The sequence below is a fragment of the Nycticebus coucang genome, chromosome 9 (genome assembly GCF_027406575.1).
Source record: "Nycticebus coucang isolate mNycCou1 chromosome 9, mNycCou1.pri, whole genome shotgun sequence".
Classification (NCBI taxonomy): Eukaryota; Metazoa; Chordata; class Mammalia; order Primates; family Lorisidae; genus Nycticebus; species Nycticebus coucang.
In genome coordinates this window covers 118,874,242-118,899,377 of record NC_069788.1, presented here as the reverse complement: position 1 = coordinate 118,899,377, position 25,136 = coordinate 118,874,242, and the positions used below count along the sequence as shown (strand labels likewise).

The window sequence follows — 25,136 nt, the reverse complement described above, 5'->3', positions numbered from 1 at the left end:
TAATTATAATTTCCCATTGCTGCCTATTTCAATAATTAGAACTTCATTTTTGTTAGTGTTTCGACCGCTATTATTTGGTTTTCCACCCAATTCTATCCCGTAAAGTTTTCTGTTTGCTTGTTCTGGTTTGATTTATAGCATTTTTGTCTTTCCTCTCTACTTGGTGGAGGTGGGGTACTGTGTCTGATCAGGTTAGCAAAGAGCTGCTGACCTCAAGGGAACCACCCAACTGGGCACCCCCAGAAGGTGGGGTTCTTTTAAGGTTGTATCAAAGTACCCTACTGTACACCTATAGTGCTCTGTCTCCCTCTTTCTGTGCCTCTCTTCTTTTTGTCAATATTCCTTCTACCCACCCCTTCTCCTTTCTCTATTTTTCTTTGTTTTTCTTATCACTCGGTCCTCCTTTCTTTCATCCCTTTTTTGCTCTTCAACCTTCTCACCCTTCTGGTCCTGTAACCCTTAGTCCACAGGCACGAGAACTTAAAGAGCAAGAGGAAGTGAAAGGAAAATTAGGGCAAGGAAACAGATAAAGGAAATCACTCATGAGGAAGAATCAGCAGAAAACTCCAGGCAAAATGAAGAACCAGTCCAGAACAACCCCGCCAAGGGACCATGAGGTAGCTACTGCAGAGGATTCCACCTATACACAAATGTTAGGAATGACAGAAAGGGAATTGAGAATACACATGTTGAAAACAATGAAAGAAATGATGGAAACCATGAAGGAAACTGCTAATAAAGTGGAAAATAACCAAAGGAAATTCAAAAACAGAATCAAATAAGAGATGAACGATATGAAGAATATAAAAAGGATATAGCAGAGTTGAAGGAAATGAAACAGTCAATTAGGGAACTTAAAGATGCAATGGAAAGTATCAGCAACAGGTTAGACCATGCAGAAGAAAGAATTTCAGAGGTAGAAGACAAGGTTCTTGAGATAACTCAGATAGTAAAAGAGGCAGAAAAGAAGAGAGAGAAAGCAGAACGTTCACTGTCAGAATTATGGGACTTTATGAAGCGATCCAACATACGAGTTATAGGAATTCCAGAAGGGGAAGAAGAATGCCCCAGAGGAATGGAAGCCATACCAGAGAATATTATAAAAGAAAATTTCCCAAATATCACCCAAGATTCTGACACACTGCTTTCAGAGGGATATTGGACCCCAGGTTGCCTCAACTCTAACCGAGCTTCTCCAAGACACATTGTGATGCACCTGTCCAAAATCAAGACAAAAGAAAAGATTCTGCAAGCTGCCAGGAGTAAGCGCCAGTTGACCTACAGGGGCAAATCCATCAGATTGACCGCAGACTTCTCTAATGAAACTTTCCAAGCAAGAAGACAATGGTCATCTACCTTTAATCTACTTAAACAGAACAATTTCCAGCCCAGAATTCTGTACCCTGCTAAGCTAAGCTTCAAAATTGACGGAGAAATCAAATCATTTACGGATATACAAACATTGAGAAAATTCGCCACAACAAGACCAGCTCTATAGGAAATACTTCAACCTGTTCTGCACACTGACCACCACAATGGATCAGCAGCAAAGTAAGAACTCAGAAATTAAAGAACAGAACCTAACCTGCACACTGATGCAAAAGATAAAACTAAGCAATGGACTCTCACAAAATAAGACGATAGAATACTACCACACTTATCAATTATCTCAATAAATGTTAATGGCTTGAATTCCCCACTGAAGAGACATACATTGGTTGACTGGATTAAAAAACACAAGCCATCCATTTGCTGTCTGCAAGAAACACACCTGGCTTCAAAAGACAAATTAAAGCTCCCAGTCAAGGGTTGGAAGACAATTTTTCAGGCAAATGGAATTCAGAAGAAAAGAGGAGTTGCAATCTTATTTTCAGATACATGTGGATTTAAAGCAACTAAAGTCAAAAAAGACAAAGATGGTCACTTTATATTGGTCCAGGGAAAAATACAACAAGAAGACATTTCAATTCTAAATATCTATGTACCCAATTTAAATGCTCCCACATTCTTGTAACAGACCTTACTCAGTCTGAGCAATATAATATCTGATAATACCATAATAACAGGGGACCTTAACACTCCTCTTACAGAGCTGGACAGATCCTCTAAACAGAAATTAAACAAAGATATAAGAGATTTAAATGAGACCCTACAACAACTGTGCTTGATAGACGCATATAGAACACTCCACCCCAAAGATAAAGAATATACATTCTTCTCATCACTCCATGGAACATTCTCCAAAATTGATCATATCCTGGGACACAAAACAAATATCAACACAATCAAAAGAATTGAAATTTTACCTTGTATCTTCTCAGACCATAAGGCACTAAAGGTGGAACTCAACTCTAACAAAAATGCTCGACCCCACCCAAAGGCATTGAAATTAAACAATGTTCTGTTGAATAACAGATGGGTGCAGGAAGAAATAAAACAGGAAATCGTTAACTTCCTTGAGCATAACAACAATGAAGACACAAGCTACCAACACCTGTGGGATACTGCAAAAGCAGTTTTCAGAGGAAAATTCATCGCTTTAGATGCCTACATTCGAAAAACAGAAAGAGAGCACATCAACAATCTCACAAGAGATCTTATGGAATTGGAAAAAGAAGAACAATCTAAGCCTAAACTCAGTAGAAGAAAAGAAATATCCAAAATCAAATCAGAGATCAATGAAATTGAAAACAAAAGAATCATTCAGAAAACTAATGAAACAAGGAGTTGGGTTTTTGAAAAAATAAATAAAATAGATAAACCATTGGCCAGACTAACGAGGAATAGAAAAGTAAAATCTCTAGTAACCTCAATCAGAAATGATAAAGGGGAAATAACAACTGATCCCACAGAGATACAAGAGATCATCTCTGAATACTACCAGAAACTCTATGCCCAGAAATTTGACAATGTGAAAGAAATGGATCAATATTTGGAATCACACCCTCTCCCTAGACTCAGCCAGGAAGAAATAGAGCTCCTGAACAGACCAATTTCAAGCACTGCGATCAAAGAAACGATAAAAAATCTTCCAACCAAAAAATGCCCTGGTCCACATGGCTTCACTCCAGAATTCTATCAAACCTTCAAGGAAGAGCTTATTCCTGTACTGCAGAAATTATTCCAAAAAATTGAGGAAGAAGGAATCTTCCCCAACACTTTCTATAAAGCAAACATCACCCTGATACCAAAACCAGGAAAAGACCCAAACAAAAAGGAGAATTTCAGACCAATCTCACTCATGAACATAGACGCAAAAATTCTCAACAAAATCCTAGCCAATAGATTACAGCTTATCATCAAAAAAGTCACTCATCATGATCAAGTAGGCTTCATCCCAGGGATGCAAGGCTCATTTAACATACGCAAGTCTATAAACGTTATCCACCATATTAACAGAGGCAAAAATAAAGATCATATGATCCTCTCAATAGATGCAGAAAAAGCATTTGATAAAATCCGCATCCTTTTCTAATTAGAACACTGAAGAGTATAGGCATAGGTGGCACATTTCTAAAACTGATTGAAGCTATCTATGACAAACCCACAGCCAATATTTTACTGAATGGAGTAAAACTGAAAGCTTTTCCTCTTAGAACTGGAACCAGGCAAGGTTGTCCTCTGTCACCTTTACTATTCAACGTAGTGCTGGAAGTTCTAGCCAATACAATTAGGCAAGACAAGGAAATAAAGGGAATCCAAATGGGAGCAGAGGAGGTCAAACTCTCCCTCTTTGCTGACGACATGATCTTATACTTAGAGAACCCCAAAGACTTAACCACAAGACTCCTAGAAGTCATCAAAAAATACGGTAATGTTTCAGGATATAAAATCAATGTCCACAAGTCAGTAGCCTTTGTGTACACTAATAATAGTCAAGATGAGAAGCTAATTAAGGACACAACTCCCTTCAGCATAGTTTCAAAGAAAATGAAATACCTAGGAATATACCTAATGAAGGAGGTGAAGGACCTCTATAAAGAAAACTATGAAATCCTCAGAAAGGAAATAGCAGAGGATATTAACAAATGGAAGAACATACCATGCTCATGGATGGGAAGAATCAACATTGTTAAAATGTCTATACTTCCCAAAGCAATCTACCTATTCAATGCCATTCCTATCAAAATACCAACATCGTACTTTCAAGATTTGGAAAAAATGATTCTGCGTTTTGTATGGAACCAGGAAAAACCCCGTATAGCTAAGGCAGTTCTTTGTAACAAAAATAAAGCTGGGGGCATCAGCATACCAGATTTTAGTCTGTACTACAAAGCCATAGTGCTCAAGACAGCATGGTACTGGCACAAAAACAGAGACATAGACACTTGGAATCGAATTGAAAACCAAGAAATGAAACTAACATTTTACAACCACCTAATCTTTGATAAACCAAACAAGAACATACCTTGGGGGAAAGACTCCCTATTCAATAAATGGTGTTGGGAGAACTGGATGTCTACATGTAAAAGACTGAAACTGGACCCACACCTTTCCCCACTCACAAAAATTGATTCAAGATTGATAAAGGACTTAACTTTAAGGCATGAAACAATAAAAATCCTCCAAGAAAGCATAGGAAAAACACTGGAAGATATTGGCCTGGGGAAAGACTTCATGAAGAAGATTGCCATGGCAATTGCAACAACAACAAAAATAAACAAATGGGACTTCATTAAACTGAAAAGCTTCTGTACAGCTAAGGAGACAATAACCAAAGCACAGAGACAACCTACACAATGGGAAAGGATATTTGCATATTTTCAATCAGACAAAAGCTTGATAACTAGGATTGATAGAGAACTCAAATTAATCCACATGAAAAAAGCCAACAATCCCATATATCAATGGGCAAGAGACATGAATAGAACTTTCTCTAAAGATGACAGACGAATGGCTAACAAACACATGAAAAAATGTTCATCATCTCTATATATTAGAGAAATGCAAATCAAAACAACCCTGAGATATCATCTAACCCCAGTGAGAATGGCCCACATCACAAAATCTCAAAACTGCAGATGCTGGCGTGGATGTGGAGAGAAGGGAACACTTTTACACTGCTGGTGGGACTGCAAACTAGTACAACCTTTCTGGAAGGAAGTATGGAGAAACCTCAAAGCACTCAAGCTAGACCTCCCATTTGATCCTGCAATCCCATTACTGGGCATCTACCCAGAAGGAAAAAAATACTTTTATCATAAGGACACTTGTACTACACTGTTTATTGCAGCTCAATTTACAATCGCCAAAATGTGGAAACAGCCTAAATGCCCACCAACCCAGGAATGGATTAACAAGCTGTGGTATATGTATACCATGGAATACTATTCAGCCGTTAAAAAAAATGGAGACTTTACATCCTTCGTATTAACCTGGATGGACGTGGAAGACATTATTCTTAGTAAAGCATCACAAGAATGGAGAAGCATGAATCCTATGTACTCAATTTTGATATGAGGACAATTAATGACAATTATGGTCATGGGGGGGAAGCAGAAAGAGGGAAGGAGGGAGGTGGGTGGGGCCTTGGTGTGTGTCACACTTTACGGGGGCAAGACATGATTGCAAGAGGGACTTTACCTAACAATTGCAATCAGTGTAACCTGGCTTATTGTACCCTCAATGAATCCCCAACAATGAAAAAAAAGGTATCCAATGTACTCAGTACGATTATGAAACCAATTTACAATCACTCACACTTTCATATAAAGAATAGATCACAACTATGGCCCAGGATGAAGGAGGGAGTGGGGGTTGGAAGGGGAGGGGGGAGGTCAGATGGAGGGATGGTGAATGGTGGGCTCACACCTATGACGCATATTGCAAGGGTACATGTCAGATCTATTACGTATAGAGTATAAATGTCTTAACATAATAATTAAGTAAATGAGGTGAGGGATATATTAACCAGTACGATGTAAGCATTCCAAATTACATATGAAATCAGCACATTGTACCCCCTAAATGCATTAATGTATATATGATCTACCTCTTTATGATTTAATAAAAAACTTAAAGATGTTTTAGAAAAGTATATGTGAGAGGCAGTATTAATCTGAAGTAAAGTGTTTTCAAACAAATGCAAGTATTTCTTCACATTGTTTTCCTCAATTGGTAAACTTCATAGTCTTTTCCATAAAGAAATAATGTTCATTTTATTAATTCTGCACTCAATCACAACTAAGACTTGAAATTCTATAAACATGATGTCAACAACTCTCAAATACAATCACTTTTCCCCCTTGAATCAACAAGAAAATTTTAAGTCCACTTAGTACATATGGTAATTATTTTAAAACACAGTCCCATGAGAATGAAAAAAGAGGCAGGGTAGCAGAAATGAAAGAATTAGTAGCTTACTGAATGGCCTTAACCAAGTCACTCAGGCTGTTTACTCACAGACAAAATGAAGATAACATCACTTTTTACCTTACAGTAACACACCAAGGATTTGAGATAAGGTATGCTGAACACTCCAGAAATGTCTTAAAAGAAGAGTCTAGGCTTGATATGAAAGGTTGCAAGTGTCCACTATAAAACTTAACAGCTGAGCGACAAAATAAAAGTGATGGAGAAGAAAATCTAGTAGTAAAATAAGGGAGGGTCTAGAGAGAGAAAGAGTAATTAGTACACACCTAGTGTACCATCTAGGTGAGAAGTGTTTATAGCTGTGGAGAAGATGGCAACAAGAACAGAAACAGACCTTAGGTTATTTTCTGTAATCAGATACTAGCAATAACAATCAGTGCACCCACCTTGTGCAGTAACATATTTTAGGAGAGCTTCAAGATGTTCCTTTTCAGAAGCTGTAGCCTGATGGAGCCAAGCCAACATATCTCCCACATACCTAATGAAAACTAAATATTAGTAAGAATTTCCCTTGAAAAAACATCAAACCCTATCACTGCTAACTGATTATTATACCTCAAAGGGTCGTGAGAGTGCATTTCAATGGGCCTGGGCGTACCTCCTGGACCCCCTCTTGTAAGAGCATCGATAAATCCACGAACAACTGTACTTCTTCTGGCTGTTCCAAATTCATCTAAAGTATATCTAGAAGAAACAGGTTATATGAAAAGCAGTTGGCATTTTTTCCAAAGGGTTATTATCAGATAAGTTACGCAATCTCTGAGAAAAGAAAGACACTTATAATTCCTTTAGGCACTCTAACAATACTGCTTTTAAGCAAGAAAACAAAAAAACTTACAAGATAACTTTAGCATATTGAAAATTCAATCTAAAGGTACAAATTTTTACTCCTTCTGAGAAAGAATGCTGGGATTCAGGATAATACAGTTGCAGCAGCAAGTAAGTAATTACAATGAATTTAGTAAGAAAAAAATCAAGCCAAGGGTAGAATCCCTAGCTCTTCAGATTTCAGGATATTTGCAGTCCAAAGCACGGAGCTCTACTGTTTTCCATGAAGCCACAATATCTAGTTTTCAGAAGCTGGTTAATTAGAACTCTGCAATCTAAAATTTAAGACTTTTTCCTCTACATTCAAAAATTATCTTCTACATACACTATCACAATTTCCCACCAAAATTTGCCCCCAAAATTGCTGTACATTTTTATAGTTTATTTTGACCTCAATATTAGACTGTTAAATTAAATGTTCCCTAAATTTGCTGACCAATCATACATATATCACAAATACTTTTTTTTTTTTTTAAAGAAATTTTTAGAAGTCACCCATTGTGGGCAGCTCCTGTGGCTAAGTGAGTAGGGCACTGGCCCCATATACCGAGGGTGGCAGGTTCAAACCCAGCCCTAGCTAAATTGCAACAAAAAAATAGCCAGGTGTGGCCACTGAGGCAAGAGAATCGCCTAAGCCCAAGAGTTTGAGGTTGCTGTGAGCTGTGTGATGCCATGGCACTCTACTGAGGGCCATAAAGTGAGACTCTGTCTCTACAAAAAAAAAAAAAAAAAGTCACCCATTGTAACTAAAAAGAGGGAGAAGGGGTCTCTGAGGGGAAAGAATTGGTAGGAAAGGAAAGCTCTGAACTGGGAGATAAGACAACTTGAGATGCAATTTATGAAGATTGGTGGAGGTGCCAGGAATGCCCATTTCTATGATTAGACTCATCCCTGTTTCCCATTACCACCACCCACTTCTTACATGCATCCTCCAGTTGAAAATTCTTAGTATTTTAAACATATACTGGAAAACAAAATATTTTTTAGCAATCCAACGTTAGCAAATTCTTCTGGACCCATTAACTTTTAAATCCCTAAACAATATTCTACGAGGCTAAATTAAAAAATCACTAACCTATACATAAAGAAAAAACACCAAAACTTCCCAAAGATTTCCAAAAGAATTCACTTCATAGGCTACATGCTTTCTTTCATATACTGCTGATTAAATGACGAATACACATTTTGTTAAATACAAGAAAACTGAAAGGAATTATTTCCAGTAAGAGAGCAAGTCTGGAAATGTGGTGAACAGCTATACATTTTTAGGAATCTGAACCTTTGAGGACTGTTTACTATTAACTAGATTGTGGTTCTTTGAGTGTTTTCAATTAAAGGCCAATGTTTTCAAATACCCTGCAATGACATACTAGTACAGGAAAGAGAAAGTGCAATAGCAAGCTAAGTTCTGCTAAATTGCATAATTGCCTTGCATTTACTTTCTATTTTTAAAACAAATTAGAACCAACATGCCCACTTCTATTTTCCCCCCATGCTTTTAAATTATAAATCTGCTTAGCATGAAGAGACCTTTTTTTTCTTTTGTAGAGACAGAGTTTCACTTTATCGCCCACGGTAGAGTGCAGTGGCATCACACAGCTCACAGCAACTTCCAACTCCTGGGCTTAGGCGATTCTCTAGCCTCACCTTCCCCAGTAGTTGGGACTACAGGCACCTGCCACAACGCCTGGCTATTTTATTGTTGCGGTTTTGGCGGGGGCTGGGTTTGAACCTGCCACCCTCAGCATATATGGGGCCAGCACCTTGCCCACTGAGCCACAGGCACCACCCAAAGAGGCCTTCTTTTAAATGCTCACTGGATTCTGTGAAATAAGGAACTTACAATCAGATGACCACTCAAAACAGGACAAAATTCACAAATTTTTAACTTTTTAAATATATAAAACTAGCACTCACTCACAAGACCCTACCAACCAAGTAAAAACAAACAACGTACATTGTTTCTAGGACTATTTACTGATACCATCATTATATCAGAAAAAAGTGAATCTACTGGTATTTTAAGTGGGGGAGGGGGCAGAAATTACCATGCCTGGCAAATACTGGAATTTAATCTGTTTAATTACATGAAAAATCAATAAATGTTAAATTAGTGTTAATCCTCCTAAAGAACAAACATAATTGAAAGCAAAAACAGCATATGCTACAATGAACCTTCAACGATATCTGTGGACATGAAACATCTTTCCCAGGAACAGAGGAAAATTTCTTTGACAAAATCAGACTCTCTTTCAACAATGATCAATAATCTAAAATGTGTTTTTATAAAGGTAAAAGTTCAATTTATGTAAACATTCTAAAACATCTCTAGTTAAAATTAAAAGCTCCATTTTTAAAATCATGTCTACCTACAGTTAAATAAAAGGAAAAAATTCTGGTCAAAAGTAAATTAAAAGAAAATTTTTATCAAAAAAACAAGTTAAAAGATAATAGAATAATACATAATCTCCTCTTTAGAATATAATAGAGAACGAAGAAAAATCAGCAATGTGGCCTTTACTATACTCATTTAAATTACTTATATTCTGAAGATTTACCAAAGAAATCACTAAATATTTTTTACTTCCCCTTATAGTAAATCTCCTTTTAAAGGAATTTCTATACTTGATTCACTAAAACTAAATAATGCATTAACATTCCAGTGAATACTACCTAAGAAACACTGAGTATGACCTTCCATCACTGACATTTTCTTACACTTGATACCTATACATCTAAGACACAATAATGAACAGTGAAACTTTTATATATTACTTACAAAGTTCACAGAGTGCCATCTGGTGGTTAATATGATACATTAAGTTTTTCCTAAATAAGGAAATCCTCTTAGAAATAGAGGACTACTGAAGGAAAAGCCAATTTTCTCTTTTTTGGCATTCACCTCCCCTTAATCATCTGGTCTTAAAAACTTACTTCCCCACTCAACTTTCAAACACTTCTAAAGTCTCCCAAATTGCCACAGTTGCCCTCATTCCCTGACATATGCCCTTCAGAGATAAACCTTCTTTGCTTCTCTATTATAGCCCCATTCTTTGACTTTCGAGCTTTTTCCCTGCTTCCCTTAAATATAGCCCTCCTTAGTTGAGAGATTTTTAGTCACTTCCTCTCAAAATAAAAATAATATCTATAATTTAGTGATGCGCCAAGCACTGTGCAATACTAAACACCTATGTGAACAAACTGAATCTTCACAAAACTCTATAAAATAGGCATTATTCTTTTACTCATTTGAGAGTCAAAGAAACTGAAAGCTTATAAAGGTAAATTTAAGGCCTTGTCAAATAAATCCAACTCAAGAGCCCACCTTATAAAACCATTATTCAATATTGCTCCTTTCCAAATGTTGATCAAGAATTACAACTTAGCAAAAAATTATTTGCATGGTAGAAGTTGGCTATCTTTTTCAGGTGCCTAAAACATATAAAGGCATTTTTTTTAAAAAAAGATTAACCTTATGAACAAATATTAATCTGTACACAATGTTAATACCTGATTAAAATCAAACACCAATTGTTTAAAGTAATAAAGACTGAAGTATGCCAGTATCTTAAAGTGAAAAAGTTAAGAAATTTCAAAACAGAAATAAACCACAAAGCACTGGTCAACAATGAACATCAGCTGATCACATGTACACACCGAACATTCAGGGCTATTCTGATCTGGCCTTTGCTACTAACTCAGAGCCAGGGCAGGCTTCTGCACGTAATTTCCCCACAGTGCAGGTTCCCTCTCACTCCATATCTTTGCACCTGCTGCTTCCTCAACCTGGAATGTTCTGTCCTAACTTTTCTTCTAAGAAAATGCCTACCCAACCTTCACAACTCACTTTATATCTACTTCCCTTAGGAAACTTTCCCAAAATTATTTCTTTCCCTTACCCCAAACAGAATATTTCCTCCACATTGCACCTGGGACATTACCTTAGCCTATACAATTAATATATTTGATTAATTGCATTTATTTACATTTGGTTCCATAGAATAAAGCAACTTGAGGGCAGTACTTTACTGATGTTGTGGCTTTAGCACTCAGAATGGTGCTTAACACATAGTACTCAGTAACACTTGAGTGTTATTATTTTACAAAGTTGTCACAGCATTTGTGTTCTGTAAACTCATTATAGGATAAGTAATGTTCCAAGTCAGAAAGTAATGGAGAAATCCTCTAAAAATAGTATGAACAATATCTAAAAGGGATAATTGACAGCAGGATTCAATACCTTGGTACGAGTCCCCGAGTTTCCTGTTTCCTGAATTATCATCAACCCATTGGTCTACCTAAAGCTTAATTCCCATACTACTCTAGGCATAAAAAAAAAAAAAAAAAAAGAAAAGAATTTATTTTCTATTTTATGAAAAACGAAAGAATAAAATTAAAATACAGGTAGTCATAAAGTTTGTGTGCAACTATTTAAATTGCACATGAACTTTATGGCCACCTTCTACAGAATAAAAAATATGTATCAACAAGTTTAAAATGTACTCTTTTTTTTTTTTTTAAATGTACTCTTATCTAAAGCATTACCACATAACTTTTGGTTGGCATAACTTACCAATCAAAGACCTAAACCCTCTCTTTTCTTAAATTATATTAATAGAAGACTGATATTAAATATTCATGTTTTTCATCTCTGAGTAATTATTTCCTATAGTCCCAATATGACTTCCTCCCCCCTAGGCATGGTTGATGCAGGAATTTCAGTTGCTTAGAATTCCAAGGGAGTTAATGAGATGACAGACTGGGGAAAGCCCCCTGACCTCTACATAAATAAGAGGTAATCTAAATACAGGGAAACGTTGCTTTTCCTCTCCACACTATATTCTATAGTATGTAATATTCAAGTAAGTTAATATGCCAGGGATACACATGGAAATTAAGATGAAAATATCACTGTAAATTATAAGTATTACTCAAACTACTAATTTGTTAATACTGAAAATTAATGTAAATTATCAAAGGAAAAGTACTGTTTCTTTTTTAATTAGAAGAAAGTCACTCCTCACTATCATTGGAGTTTAAAAAAAAAAAAAAAAGGAAAAAAAAAAGTTAAAAGGAAGAAGAAAGCCACCAACTTATATAAGACAGGTCTATCCTGCAGGGCTACCATTGCCTGAGTTAATGCTGGAGATATATCGCATGATTCTTGTGTCAATGTTCTGCATTCACCTGAAAAACAGTTAACATTATAATTTCATTAAATTTAAATTAGCTCTTTATTATGTCCATTGCATATCTGGAGTCTAAATTCTATAGCAAACATGCCAGAAACAAAAAGGTTATAAAAACCTAGAAAATATGCCAATCAAATTTAATTCATGTTGTCAAACAAACTAAATATTTAAGCTTAAATGGTTATGTAACTTTGAGTGACCACATATACTACCAGATACACCCCAAGTCTGTATTTTATTCTTACAAAAAATTAAAATTCGAAGAAACCAATCAATGAACAACTATGAATAACTATCATACACATGGCAGTGTAAGATAGAAGGGGTGGAGTACTAAAAACATATTACTAGTTCCTTCCCTTAGGAATAATCTTTAGCAATGTGTTAAAAATGTTATTAATATGCATAACTGATATATGGTAATAAAATTATAATCTCAAAGTAGTTTGGATTTTAAACTCTCAAACATCTCTACACTCAACGTTTTCTTTATTTTACCATTCTAATTTTATCCATGAAATGCTTATTAAGTGCCTACTATGTTCAAAAAATTTGGAACTTATTCAGAAACAGCCATCCTTTCGGTATACAAGGACTTCACACCAGCAGTGTATCAGGGCATGCACTAACTGAAGAGAAACATGGACAGCCTGGTGAGGGCGTCTTAGAATGACTCCACAGTCCCTATACAAGGACTTCACACCAGCAGTGTATCAGGGCATGCCCTGACTGAAGAAAAACATGGACAGCCAGGGTCGGGGTGGAGGGGGGGTCTTAGAATGACTCCACAGTCCCTATACAAGGACTTCACACCAGCAGCATATCAGGGCATACACTGACTGAAGAGAAACATGGACAGATGGGGTGGGGGGAGGGGTCTTAGAATGATTCCAGAGTCCCTATACAAGAACTTCACACCAGCAGTGTATCAGGGCATGCACTGACTGAAGAGAAACATGGACAGCCTTGGAGGTGTCCTAGAATGTCTCACAGTCCCTAGGAGACAGACACCCACAGTCGGAACCACTGTTAGATGTGGTAAAAGCAAAAAAGATCTGGTGCAATACCCTTACCCTTGAGAAAGCAGAAATTCAACTGGACAGAAAAGGCACAGTTTGAAAAGTAATAAGAGTAGCGTGCTAGAGTGCTGAATAAATATTTCCAGTGATTAGTGTTCAGAGAGAGGAGGTCAGTGTGATTTCTGAAGTCATGGACAGCTCCAGGAAGATGTAGAACCTGAGCCCAGCCATGACAGTTGAGATTTGGATACAAAGAGAGAAACCAAATAGCACTTTAGATGGGAATAAATACCATAAACAACAAGAGAGGTAAGAAAACAAACAGGCCTCAGAGATAAAGAGTAAATCACCAAAACCAGAGAATTCGGTTTTCACATTAGAGGTATAAGTGGCAACTGCATTTAACTCCAACTCTTTCCAACAGCCACTTTGTACCACCTATCACAATATTGTGCACTCGTGTGCCTCTGTTGCTTGTTTTAACTATCTTCTCTGGTTTTAAGATGCTGTTTTCCAAACAGTGTATTGAAATATTTTAAAACAAAACTAAAGCAAATAAAGAATATGTGGTAGGCAAAATAATGGCCCTCCAAATATGTCCATGCCCCAATCCCTGGAATCTGTGACCATGCTACCTTACTTGACAAAAGGGACTTTGTACATGAAATTAAGGTGACAGATCTTAAAATAGGGAAATTTTCTCAGATTACTCCTGTGGTCCAAGGTAATCACATAGGCCTTAAAAAATGGAAAAGGTTGGCAAAAGAGTTAGTCATAGATAGGAGACAAAAGAAGAGGCAGGAGAGATTCAAAGTGAGAGACTGAATTGATGCCCCATTGCTGGCTTTGAAGATAAAGGGGCCACAAGCCAAAGAACATAGCCAGCCTCTAGAAACTAGAAAAACCCTGAGTGGCAATCAGCAAAGAAATGCAGACCTCGGTCCTACACAAGTACAAGGAACTGAATTCTGCCAACCAACCAAATGAGCAAGGAATCAGACTATCCCTTTGAACAGCCCTGCCAAATACTTTGATTTTAGCATAGTGAGAACCGTGTCTTATTTCTGTCCCAAAATGGCTCAGGACATTGTGTTGGTTTGAGCCATTAAGTTTATGGTGATTTATTATAGTAATGGGAAAAAATTAACTTACCATTTATAATTTTACAGTTATGTAAATAACAAGAGAGATCTAATCAATTTGATTAATATAGGGTAGAAATACTATTGTAATCTCATCATTAATCAAGCATACTACTTAACCGATAATAGATGCTTATAATACAAAGACAGTATATTCAAAGTAAAGTTTGTTTTTCTTTTCAAAAATATTTTTCTTATAAAATGAAAATATATCAAATAAAGACCAAGTGAAATATCAAAAATGAAATGTGAATATTCATGAATCCAGAGAACATGAAAGAAATCACTTACTTTGAGCCCATCGGTATAGTCTTTCATAAGCTGTTTCTTGAAGCAAAGCCATCTGTTCCATAATTTCTAACCTAAAAAAAAAAAAAAATTTATTTATTTATTTATTTTTTATTGTTGGAGATTCATCGAGGGTACAATAAGCCAGGTTACACTGATTGCAATTGTTAGGTAAAGTCCCTCTTGCAATCATGTCTTGCCCCCGTAAAGTGTGACACACACCAAGAAAATCAACATTTATTTTAAGTTAAACTTTTAGTCAACAGCTACACCTAAGCACATCTAATTATTTTGTTTAATTATAGAATGATTTGGCTACAGTATATTAAATTTTGATCATTTATGGAATGATTTGCTAATAATTTTTTACAATTAAATAAATGTCTAATTTTTTTTTTTTTTTTTTTTTTGTGTAGAGACAGAGTCTCACTTTATGGCCCTCGGGTAGAGCGCCGTTGCCTCACACAGCTCACAGCAACCTCCAACTCCTAGGCTTAGGCGATTCTCCTGCCTCAGCCTCCCGAGTAGCTGGGACTACAGGCGCCCACCACAACGCCCGGCTATTTTTTGGTTGCAGTTTGGCCAGGGCCGGGTTTGAACCCGCCACCCTCGGCATATGGGGCCGGTGCCTTACTGACTGAGCCACATGTCTAATTTTAATACTATCAATTACTTATCAATAGCTGTTTTAGTCTAAATATGTCAGGGTGTAACTTCCCCCTTTTCCAAAGATAAATAAAGATTAAACTCCTATTTCATAAAATTCACATAGTTTCAAATAGAATCTATTAATAAAATAGCTTTAAAATTTTGGAAATGTAAGCAGCAATATAATTAGTTCAATGAACTGTTACTCACCCAGCTGTTTGTTGATTTGTACGCAAGAGAACTTTGACATCGTTATGAATCTGTTTTACTCTTCCCAGTGCCTTGAAAAAATCCTTTAAAATTAAGAATATGATGTTATGTCCATGCTTTCTGATAAAATTACATTATTTGAAATTGGAAGAGCACTACAAAGGGAAAACAAATTCTTTCACCTATTCTAATAAGCTTTCCCATATGGATCTCAACTTTTCTAAGTTTTCATGGCAGGTCTAACAGGTACTTATTCACATTTTAAAACATGTATTAATTAGAGTCCTTCCATGTTCCAAATACAAATAAGTGTGCTAGTTGCTAGGAAAACAAAATTTATGATGACAAAAATCTCTGCCCTCAAAAAATAAAAGGGAAATGTAAATCTAATGATGATAACACAAAGAAAAGTCCATATTACACATCTCTGATATAAGCACAGCATTCTTAGACTGAAGATTATGTTTTATATATCTGTTAAACATTTGTTCTTGCCACCTCATTCTGGAGCAGAATGCCAAGATGGACAAATAAAAGTTGCTTATTGGGCAGCGCCTGTGGCTCAAAGGAGTAGGGTACCAGCCCCATATGCCGGAGGTGGTGGGTTCAAACCCAGCACCGGACAAAAACTGTAAAAAAAGGAAAAAAAAAAAAGTTACTTATTACATATATGGTTGACTGATGTCATACTGATTTTTTTTCTTTCGAAAAATGTGCTGAAACCTCAGTTTCCAAAATGCCACAAATAGTGTTCCAACCATGAAAATAATGGGTGTGTTATTTTTCTTTGATTAACAAAACTATAAGGAAAAAATTCCTTCCCTAATACCATTTAGTATGTCTGTCAAGTGAAGCAAAAGCGTCATGTCAAATGTATCAAATGTGCTAAGTTCCTCAAACCAAAAGGCAGTAGTACATACTAATAAGAAATGTCAGCTCGGCGTCTGTGACTCAAGCCGCTAAGACACCAGCCACATACACCTGAGCTGGCGGGTTCAAATCCAGCCCAGGCCAGTCAAAACAACGACGACAGCTGCAACCAAAAACTAGCCGGGCATTGTGGCAGGCGCCTGTAGTCCCAGCTACTTGGGAGGCGGAGGCAGGAGAATCGCTTGAGCTCAGGAGTTGGAAGGTTGCTGAGCTGTGATGCCATGGCACTCTACCCAGGGCAACAGCTTGAGGCTCTGTCTCAAAAAAAAAAAAAAAAAGAAAGAAAAAGAAAGAAAGAAAAGAAATGTCTTTACCAATTTTCTCACCTCCCTACTCCCAAATGGCTGGTTCCATTCTAGCCAAGGTAGTAAAAGTAGTATCTACTAAGAAATGCTCAGTGAGACTCCTTCCCCACCTCAACAACCCTCTGCCCTCTGATCTCAGAATGATAACATAAGGCTAAAGTTTATAGCTCCTCCAAGTTAGAAGACAACAGGGTTTCCTTCTGGAAAAACTGAATGTCTTCAAGGGGAAAAAAAAAAAACTTTTCCTTGCGATTTATCATTTTGAGAGGTTTTGTTTTGTCAGTTTGGAAAAAGTGGCACAGCTTTAAAAATTAATCAGAAGAAAAAAATAAGCAACTTCCAACTCCAGTAAAGGCAAGAAGTTATAAAAGAAAGAATAATCACTGTAATGTCACAATACTAAAAAAAAAAAAAGAAAAAAAAAAGGAAATGTGACCTAACAGTACTACAAATTACAGAGGAGATAAAGAGAACATGTATATTGTTTGTTTTGGGGGAAGGGACGAAAGAGGCTAAGAGGCTACATCCTATTTCATGATAGGAAGTCAACAAAAAAAAGTTTAACGTAGATAATCAAAGCATATTTATTTTAACTAAAGATTTAGAATACATACTTATAAAAGCAGCAATTAACAAGGTGGAAATGTCTGCCATGGGGCCCAGCTGTGAGGAGTAACAGAAGAAAGAGGCACATGCTTTCTTTATAAGCTTTGTGGTACGCTCTGAGTTTTTTTTTTAAAAAAGGACATGTACTGATTTTATATACAATTTTGAAGTACATCAAACTGGTTTGCAGTAATGTACACATTTATGATCTAATAAAAAAAAAATATAACAAGCTCTAGCAGCAGTCTGTGTAAGCACCATAATTTCCAAGCAGTGCATGAAAAATATTTCTGGATAGCTGTAACAACTGTAATGTGATAGGAAAATATCTACTATTTTATCAAGTACAAAAGAAAAAATTCTGCTAAGAGCTACCGTGGTTTGTTTTCTACCTTCATAATTAGAGGAAAGTTTAATTTTTCAGTTACAGTGACCGTAAATAAAGATTTTTTTCACATCAAAAAAAAGGAGATTACTCTGAAAAAATAAAAATTAAATAAAATATTTCTCTTAATTTCCAAATTTAAAAATACTTTCAGATAAAACCTTTTATAAATTGGAAAATAAAGCCTAAAAATGCAATTTCTCTATACCATCTGTAACTTCTACACTTTAAGTGATTGTAACAGAAGGCAAGAGAATACCTCAGTAATAGGTCCTTCTTTAGCACCTCGAAGAAGACCCATTTCATCAGACGTCAGCTGGAACTTGGATAAGAAGGCATCTGCAACTTGTGCTCTTATCTCTACTCTTTGGCTAGAAATAAAAAAAAAAAAAAAAAACAAGCACTAAAAGTAAAGCGAGCTGTGCACTTGCACAGCTTCAAAACTAATTACATTTCATACATAATTTTTTAAAACAAAGGTATGACAGATTCCTAAGCCTTATTTCTGTCTCAAATACTGGAAGCTCTTCAGGCAAGTAGGTGATACAATTGGCTAGTATTTTCCACCTCAGATACTTGTGCACAACAAAAGGAGTTGATCATTATAAGAAAGAAGAAATAAGTTAAAAAACAGTCCCTGCATTTCAAATTTCAGTTATTTACAAGAACTTAAACAGTTTATTTACCTTTTTTATGGGGGACAAATATGAACCTATTTTCAACCTACTTTTTAGTTGCTAAAAAATCCTAGACCTTCAAAGTTTCCACATGAAGTACACATTAAAGTATACTTCAAAAGTAGGTCTACCAGCGTTTTAATTTTAGGATAAAAAGAGAAGTCAAGAACTCCTTTCCTAATTCTTCAAATTGATAAAGTTACTTCTCCATTTTGGTCTTCCCCACTTTTTCTATATAATATGTTAATAAAAATAATCTTTTAAATTATATTACCTGAATGCAATCTATGTAGACTAGATGACAATTAGTAAAAGGCACTGTCTAGTCTGAAACGCAACTTCAAGGACCTAAGGGACTAGGCAGGATTATTACCTAAAAGCAACTTAGGATCTAAAGATACATAAATAAAATCATAAAAGTATTTCACTAGTAATATCTTTAGGTTAGTTATAGTCCACAAACAATATTAGAATGAACAAAGACAAACACTATTTATATAGATGATACAATGTACCCGCCATCTTTGTTTCTGTTGTACCTTTGACTTGGAAAGGTTTAAATTCAGAGTCAGAAGTCCCTGCTGTAATAGAAACTTACAAAGTAAAAGTCCTTGTGGCAAAGACAGTCAGTGCATCTCAAAATGATGAAGTAAATCATCTTGTTAAGTCCACACAGATTTCAATGTAGTATGTTCTTTTTTCTTTTCTTTCTTCTTCTTTTTTTTTTTTTTTTTTTTTGAGACAGAGTCTCACTATGTCACACCTGGTAGAGTGCCATTGCATCACAGCTCACAGCAACCTCCAACTCTTGGGCTTAAGCGATTCTCTTGCCTCAGCCTCCCAAGTAGCTGGGACTACAGGCACCCGCCACAACGCCTGGCTATTTTTTTGTTGCAGTTGTCATTGTTTGTTTAGCTGGCCTGGGCAGGGTTCGAACCCAATACCCTAGGTGTATGTGGCTTGTGTACCAAGCCTAAATGTAGTATGTTTTTAATCACTCATTGCTAAAATCTCATAATTACCTTAATATTTGTGTTTCTGCTTTGCTTTTGAGATCTTATTCAAAAAACACTCTCCTAGTCCAATTTCATGCAGGCTTTCCCCTGTGTCTTCCTTCTCCTAGTAGTTTAATAGTTTTGGATCTTCTGCTTTGGTCTTTAGTCCAATTTGAGCTTTTTTTATATATATGGTGAGGTAAAGGTCTAGTTTCACTCTTCTGCACATGGCTATCCAGTGTTCCCAACTGAAGAGACTGTCCTTTTCCCAAAGTGTGTTCTAGGAACCTTTTTCAAAAATCTGTTGGCTGTAAACAGATGATTTTCTCGGTTCTCTACACTATTCCACTGATATATGTGTCTGCTTTTATGCCGGTCCCATTCTGTTTCAGTTACTACTACTTTGTAGCATATTTTAAAGTCAGGTAGTCTGCATAATATTCCATGGTGTACATGGTAAATGTAGAATGTAAATGTCTTAACACAATAACTAAGAAAATGCCAGGAAGGCTATGTTAACCAGTGTGATGAAAATGTGTCAAACGGTCTATAAAACCAGTGTATTGTGCCCCATGATCGCATTAATGTACACAGCTATGATTTAATAAAAATGAATAAATAAATAAAATAAAGTCAGGTAGTATGATACCTCCAGCTTAGTTCTTTTTGCTCAAAACTGTTCTGGCTATCCAGCTTTTTTTTTTTTTTTTTGCATTTCCATATGAATTTTAATATTTTTTTAATTTTTCAAATTTTGGAGAAAAACATCATTGGCATTTTCATAGAGATTTCAATAAATTTTAGGATCATTTTGGGTCATGGGCATTGTAATAATATTAATTCTTCCAATCCATGAACATGAGATATCTTTCCATTTATTTATGTCTTCTTCATCTCATTCTTTGATCAATGTTTCATAGTTTTCATGTGCTATAGTTCTACTGCTTTTTTGGTGGCGTCTTTAGGGTTTTCTACGCATCAAATTAAAAAGCTTCTGTGCAGCTAAGGAACAATGAAATGATACACTCAAGAGACAACCTACAGAATGGGAGAAAGTATTAACAAACTATACATCTGACAAGGGGCTAGTATCCAGAATGTATGAAGAACTAAAATTCTTCAATAGCAAAAAACAGTCTGATTTTAAAATCAATAAAAGGCCTAAAAAAGACATTTCTCAAAGAAAACATACAAGTGCCAATAGATATATGAAAGACTTTTCAACATGATCATGAGGGAAATGCATATCAACGCCACGATGAGCTATCACCTCACCCCAGTTAGAATGGCTACTATCAAAAAGACAAAAATAACAAATATGGACAAAAATGGGAAAAATGAATTAAACATAAAGAAACGGAAACTAACTCTTAAACACTGTTGGGGGAATATCATTAATAAAGTCATTATGGAAAACCACTTAGAGAGTCCTCAAAAAATTAAAATAGAACTACCATGTGATCCAGCAATCCTGCTGCTAGATATACATGCAAAGGAAATAACAACAGCGTTTCAAAGAGACACCCACACTCCATGTTCACTGCAGTGCTATCCACAGTAGGCAAGGTATGCAGTCAACCTAAACGCCTGCCTAGAGCTGAACAAATGAAAGCAATGTGCTATCTACATACACATAGTGGAATACTCTTCAGCCTTTATGTTTTATACAGAATGAAATCCTATCATCTGCAGCAGCATGGATGAACCCAGAAGGCATTATGAAATGAAATAAGCCAGACACAGAAACGCAGATACTGCATGATATTATTCTCACATGTGGAATCTAAAAAAGGTGTCACCATGAAAGCACAGTACAGCAGTGGTTACTAGAGGCTGGGAGGGGAGGAGGAAGAAGGGGGCTGGAGAGCAGAAAGTCAATGGGTACAAACTTACAGTTAAGACAGGGAGAGTAAGCTCTGCTGTCTATTACAAAGGGGAGTGAAAACAGCAAATAACAAAGTAGGGGTGTCTCAAGGCAGGTGAAAGAGGACAGTCTGGATGCTGTCACCACAAAGAATTAACAATAAATGTTTAAAGTGATGGATATGGTTTTTAGAAGAATTTTTTTGTTCTATCGATCTCTACTTCTAAGTATGGAGAATGCAAAAGGCAAGGAACAGAACTCCACAGAGAGGTCTGGGGAAGAATGTGGAAATTATAGATCTAAACAATCATGAGAAGAAACTTGCTCAAGCAGAAGCTCAGCAGGCTGCTGCTAATCATCCCCGTACAACTACTGTCCTGGGAACCTCAGCAAAGGGACCAAACGAAAAGTATCTGTCAAGGATAACAAAGAGTTCTGCCCAAAGAAGGAAGCAGAGTGCTGTAACAGCCCAAAACCTCAGAAGGCAAACTAACTTCTGAGAAAGTCTGGAGCATCAAAGGGGAAAAATAAACTCCAGCAGCCAGTCTTTTGCCTGTACAAGAAGACCTGGACAATGACAACCCATTTTCTAGATTTGTTCCATCAATGTTTTGTCCCTGAAGTCAGGAAATGCCTTGCCAATAAGGGACTGCCTTTTAAACTTTTTTTGCTATGTGGGTGTGGTGGCTCACACCTGTAATCCCAGCACTTTGGGACGCCAAGGTGGGTAGATTGCCTGAGAGCACAGGTGCAAGACCTGCCCAAGGCACAGTGAGACCTCTGTCTCTAAAAAATAAAAATAAAAAAATAGCCAGGCGCTGTAGTCCCAGCTAATCAGAAGGCTGAGGCAAGAGAATCACTTGAGCCCAAGAGCTTAAGGTTGCTATGAGCTGGGATGCCACAGCACTGTACCAAGGGTGACAAAGTGAGACTCTGTCTCAAAAAAAATAAAATAAAATAAAAAATAAAAAAACCTCAGAAGGTAGTACCAATTCTTCCATTTGCCACCAAACTGCCACCAGTTAACCTGCTTCACCAGGTCACTGTACAGGCCTGGTGCCAGCAATTAATTACAGTTGAGCACCAAAGGCCAAAAATTAGATGTGTATAAGCAACTGTGCAAATCAAAAGGATATTCCTGGGGTGCCCATAGCTCAGTGGTTGGGGTCCAGGCCACATGCTCCAGGGCTGGTAGGTTCAAACATGACCCCAGCCTGCTAAAATAAAAAATCATAGCTGGGCATTGTGGTGGGCACCTATAGTCCCAGCTACCAGGGAGGCTGAGGTAAGAGAATCACTTGAGCCCAAGAGTTTAAGATTGCTATGAGCTATGATGCCATAGCACTCTATAGAGGGTGACAAAGTGAGACTCTGTCTCAATAAAAAAAAAAAAAAAAGATATTCCTGGCACAGCAACAGAGGCCAGGATCCAAAAATCATTAAAAAGAAAATCAAATTGTCCCTGAGAAGTTGAGCAAAAGATGTCTTGGGTGCTGATGCCCCTGCACTAGGCCTCCCGGAGAGGGGGCTGCCTGTCCTGGAGTCTGCCTCTCTTCTTAGGGAGTTAATACAGCTGAGGTGACTTCTGCCCCAGAGGGTATGTTGGCCTCCTGGGCCAGAATTGCAGAAAGGGCTGGGTTGTCCACTGCAGCAGTGGCACCTCCACAGACTGCGATGTCAGGTGGCATGTGAGCCATGGGAAACGTCTCCCTGCAGACACAGATGGTTGGGTCCACCTCCAGTTTCATGCTGGACAAGCCTGGGGTCCCGAAAAGCAGGAAAGGAAGGTGAACACACTCTTCTTGGTTCCGCCTACAACATTCCACCCCTACATCCTGAAGACATGGTGTGCCTCAAATGTATTCACAGGAATAAGGTATTAATAACTTATTAAGTATTCCATTCCCAACAGAAACTCTCTGGTGGGAATAGAATAATAAAAAACAGGGCACATCTATGACTGTAATTATGGCAGAAAGGTTTAATGAGTCAATTCCACAATGCTACTGACAGATGAACTCTGGTCCTCTCCACACCTGCTCACAGGCCCTGCAGCCTGGTGGGTTACAGATGTCACCCTCAGACACCTAGAGTGACCTGCTGCTCCATGGGTTGGAATACAGAGATGCTTATGTTTAAAACTGGAAAATATTTCTGGCTCGGCACCTGTAGCTCAAGCGGCTAAGGCGCCAGCCACATACACCAGAGCTGGCAGGTTCAAATCCAGCACAGGCCTGCCAAACAACAATAATGACTGCAACCAAAAAATAGCGGGGCATTGTGGTAGATGCCTGTAGCCCCAGCTACTTGGGAGGCTAAGACAAGAGAATAGCTTAAGCCCAGGAGTTGGAGGTTGCTGTAAGCTGTGATGCCACAGCATTCTACCCAAGGTTCTGTCTCAAAAAAAAAGAAAACATTTCACAAATTATCATTAATTCAAATTAATAAGAAAAAGTCATGCATTTTCAAAGTTTTCCTAGTAATCTTCTATGGTTTGACCCAAGGATAAAAACACAAGGCACTTTGTATTATTTTTGCTTACAACTGTTTCATTTATTTCTGCTTAAAATGTTTAAGTTTGCTTCCTATTCATAAAAACACAATGTGAATATAAAATAATTCATCCATTGTATTTAGGGAACCATATTCATTACATGCAAAGTATTGTTAAAGTTCTCAATTCAAAATATGATTAAGCCCAAAAGTATGATTTTCTTTTAAATGATTCACTTGTTTTTAAAACCACTTTACTGAGGTATGATTGATATGCAGAAAGCTTTCTTTCTGGTAGAAGTAAGGGGGGAAAAGCTGCATATACTCAATGTAATTTTTTGTGTACTTCCTAATTTATAGTTCTGTGAGTCTTGCAAAGCTTTGCTGTTTTCCCACCTGTCTTGTGTTTTCATGGCAGTTTCCAATACTGTTTTATTATTAAGAGCATGACAGCCCAAACCTCAGAAGGGTTTGGGCTTACTTCCATAAACTCTGAGTTTAAAGAGTTTAATTGTTTATAAAAGAATTGTTTCCCTTCCTATGAAGATATAAAAAAGTAACATACCGTCAAACTACCTACCTCCTCTTTGTGAAAAATGACTGCAAACAAGTCTCCTTTAATCAAAGTGAGTAATCATGTCATTTTAATATTTATACATGTGCCAAAAGTATACATCACCTTATACAATAAATAAGACTATACCAAACAAACAGTAAAGTCTCTGCCCTAAGAACCTTTCTGATCATAAGTACAAATAAAAGAAGGAAAATTGCAAATGACACCCTGAGTAGGAAATGGGATTTGGAGATGGAATACTTCAGTGAGTCTGTGGGCTGTTTCAGGTTTCAAGAAAGTAGAAGGAAAGGCTGTTGTAGAAAGCAGAGTAAAGAGTATAAGACAGCGATCACTCAGGAAAGGGAAGTGTTGTCTCTCCTCCTGGTGCCACTGCTTGGGATGAGGTTCAACAGAAACTCCTTCACAAAGTGACCCCAAGCAAAGAGATTGCAGCATAGGGAATTAATTCAGGTGGTGGTTGAGAGCATCATCTCTGAGACAATATAGGGTTAGAATCATGGCTCTGCCAGCAGAAGAGATGGGGTGTAGTACTTAGACCCACAGAGTTTTACGATTAAATGTAATAATGAAAAAGTATGGTGCGTGACATACAAAATATGTTATGA

At 37.0% G+C, this 25,136-nt stretch overlaps 1 protein-coding gene across 1 annotated transcript in view; it reads right to left on the bottom strand.

Annotated features, from left to right (window-relative positions):
• COG6 (component of oligomeric golgi complex 6) overlaps window positions 1–25,136 on the bottom strand; it is a 123,600-nt gene that overhangs the window by 73,198 nt on the left and 25,266 nt on the right. Inside the window, exons 5-10 of the mRNA XM_053601702.1 lie at window positions 18,185–18,296; window positions 15,700–15,782; window positions 14,845–14,915; window positions 12,294–12,387; window positions 6,928–7,056; window positions 6,759–6,850 (exon numbers count right to left, since the gene is read on the bottom strand). Of these exons, the coding sequence (XP_053457677.1) occupies window positions 6,759–6,850; window positions 6,928–7,056; window positions 12,294–12,387; window positions 14,845–14,915; window positions 15,700–15,782; window positions 18,185–18,296 (581 nt within the window). The remainder of the gene's footprint in view (window positions 1–6,758; window positions 6,851–6,927; window positions 7,057–12,293; window positions 12,388–14,844; window positions 14,916–15,699; window positions 15,783–18,184; window positions 18,297–25,136) is intronic.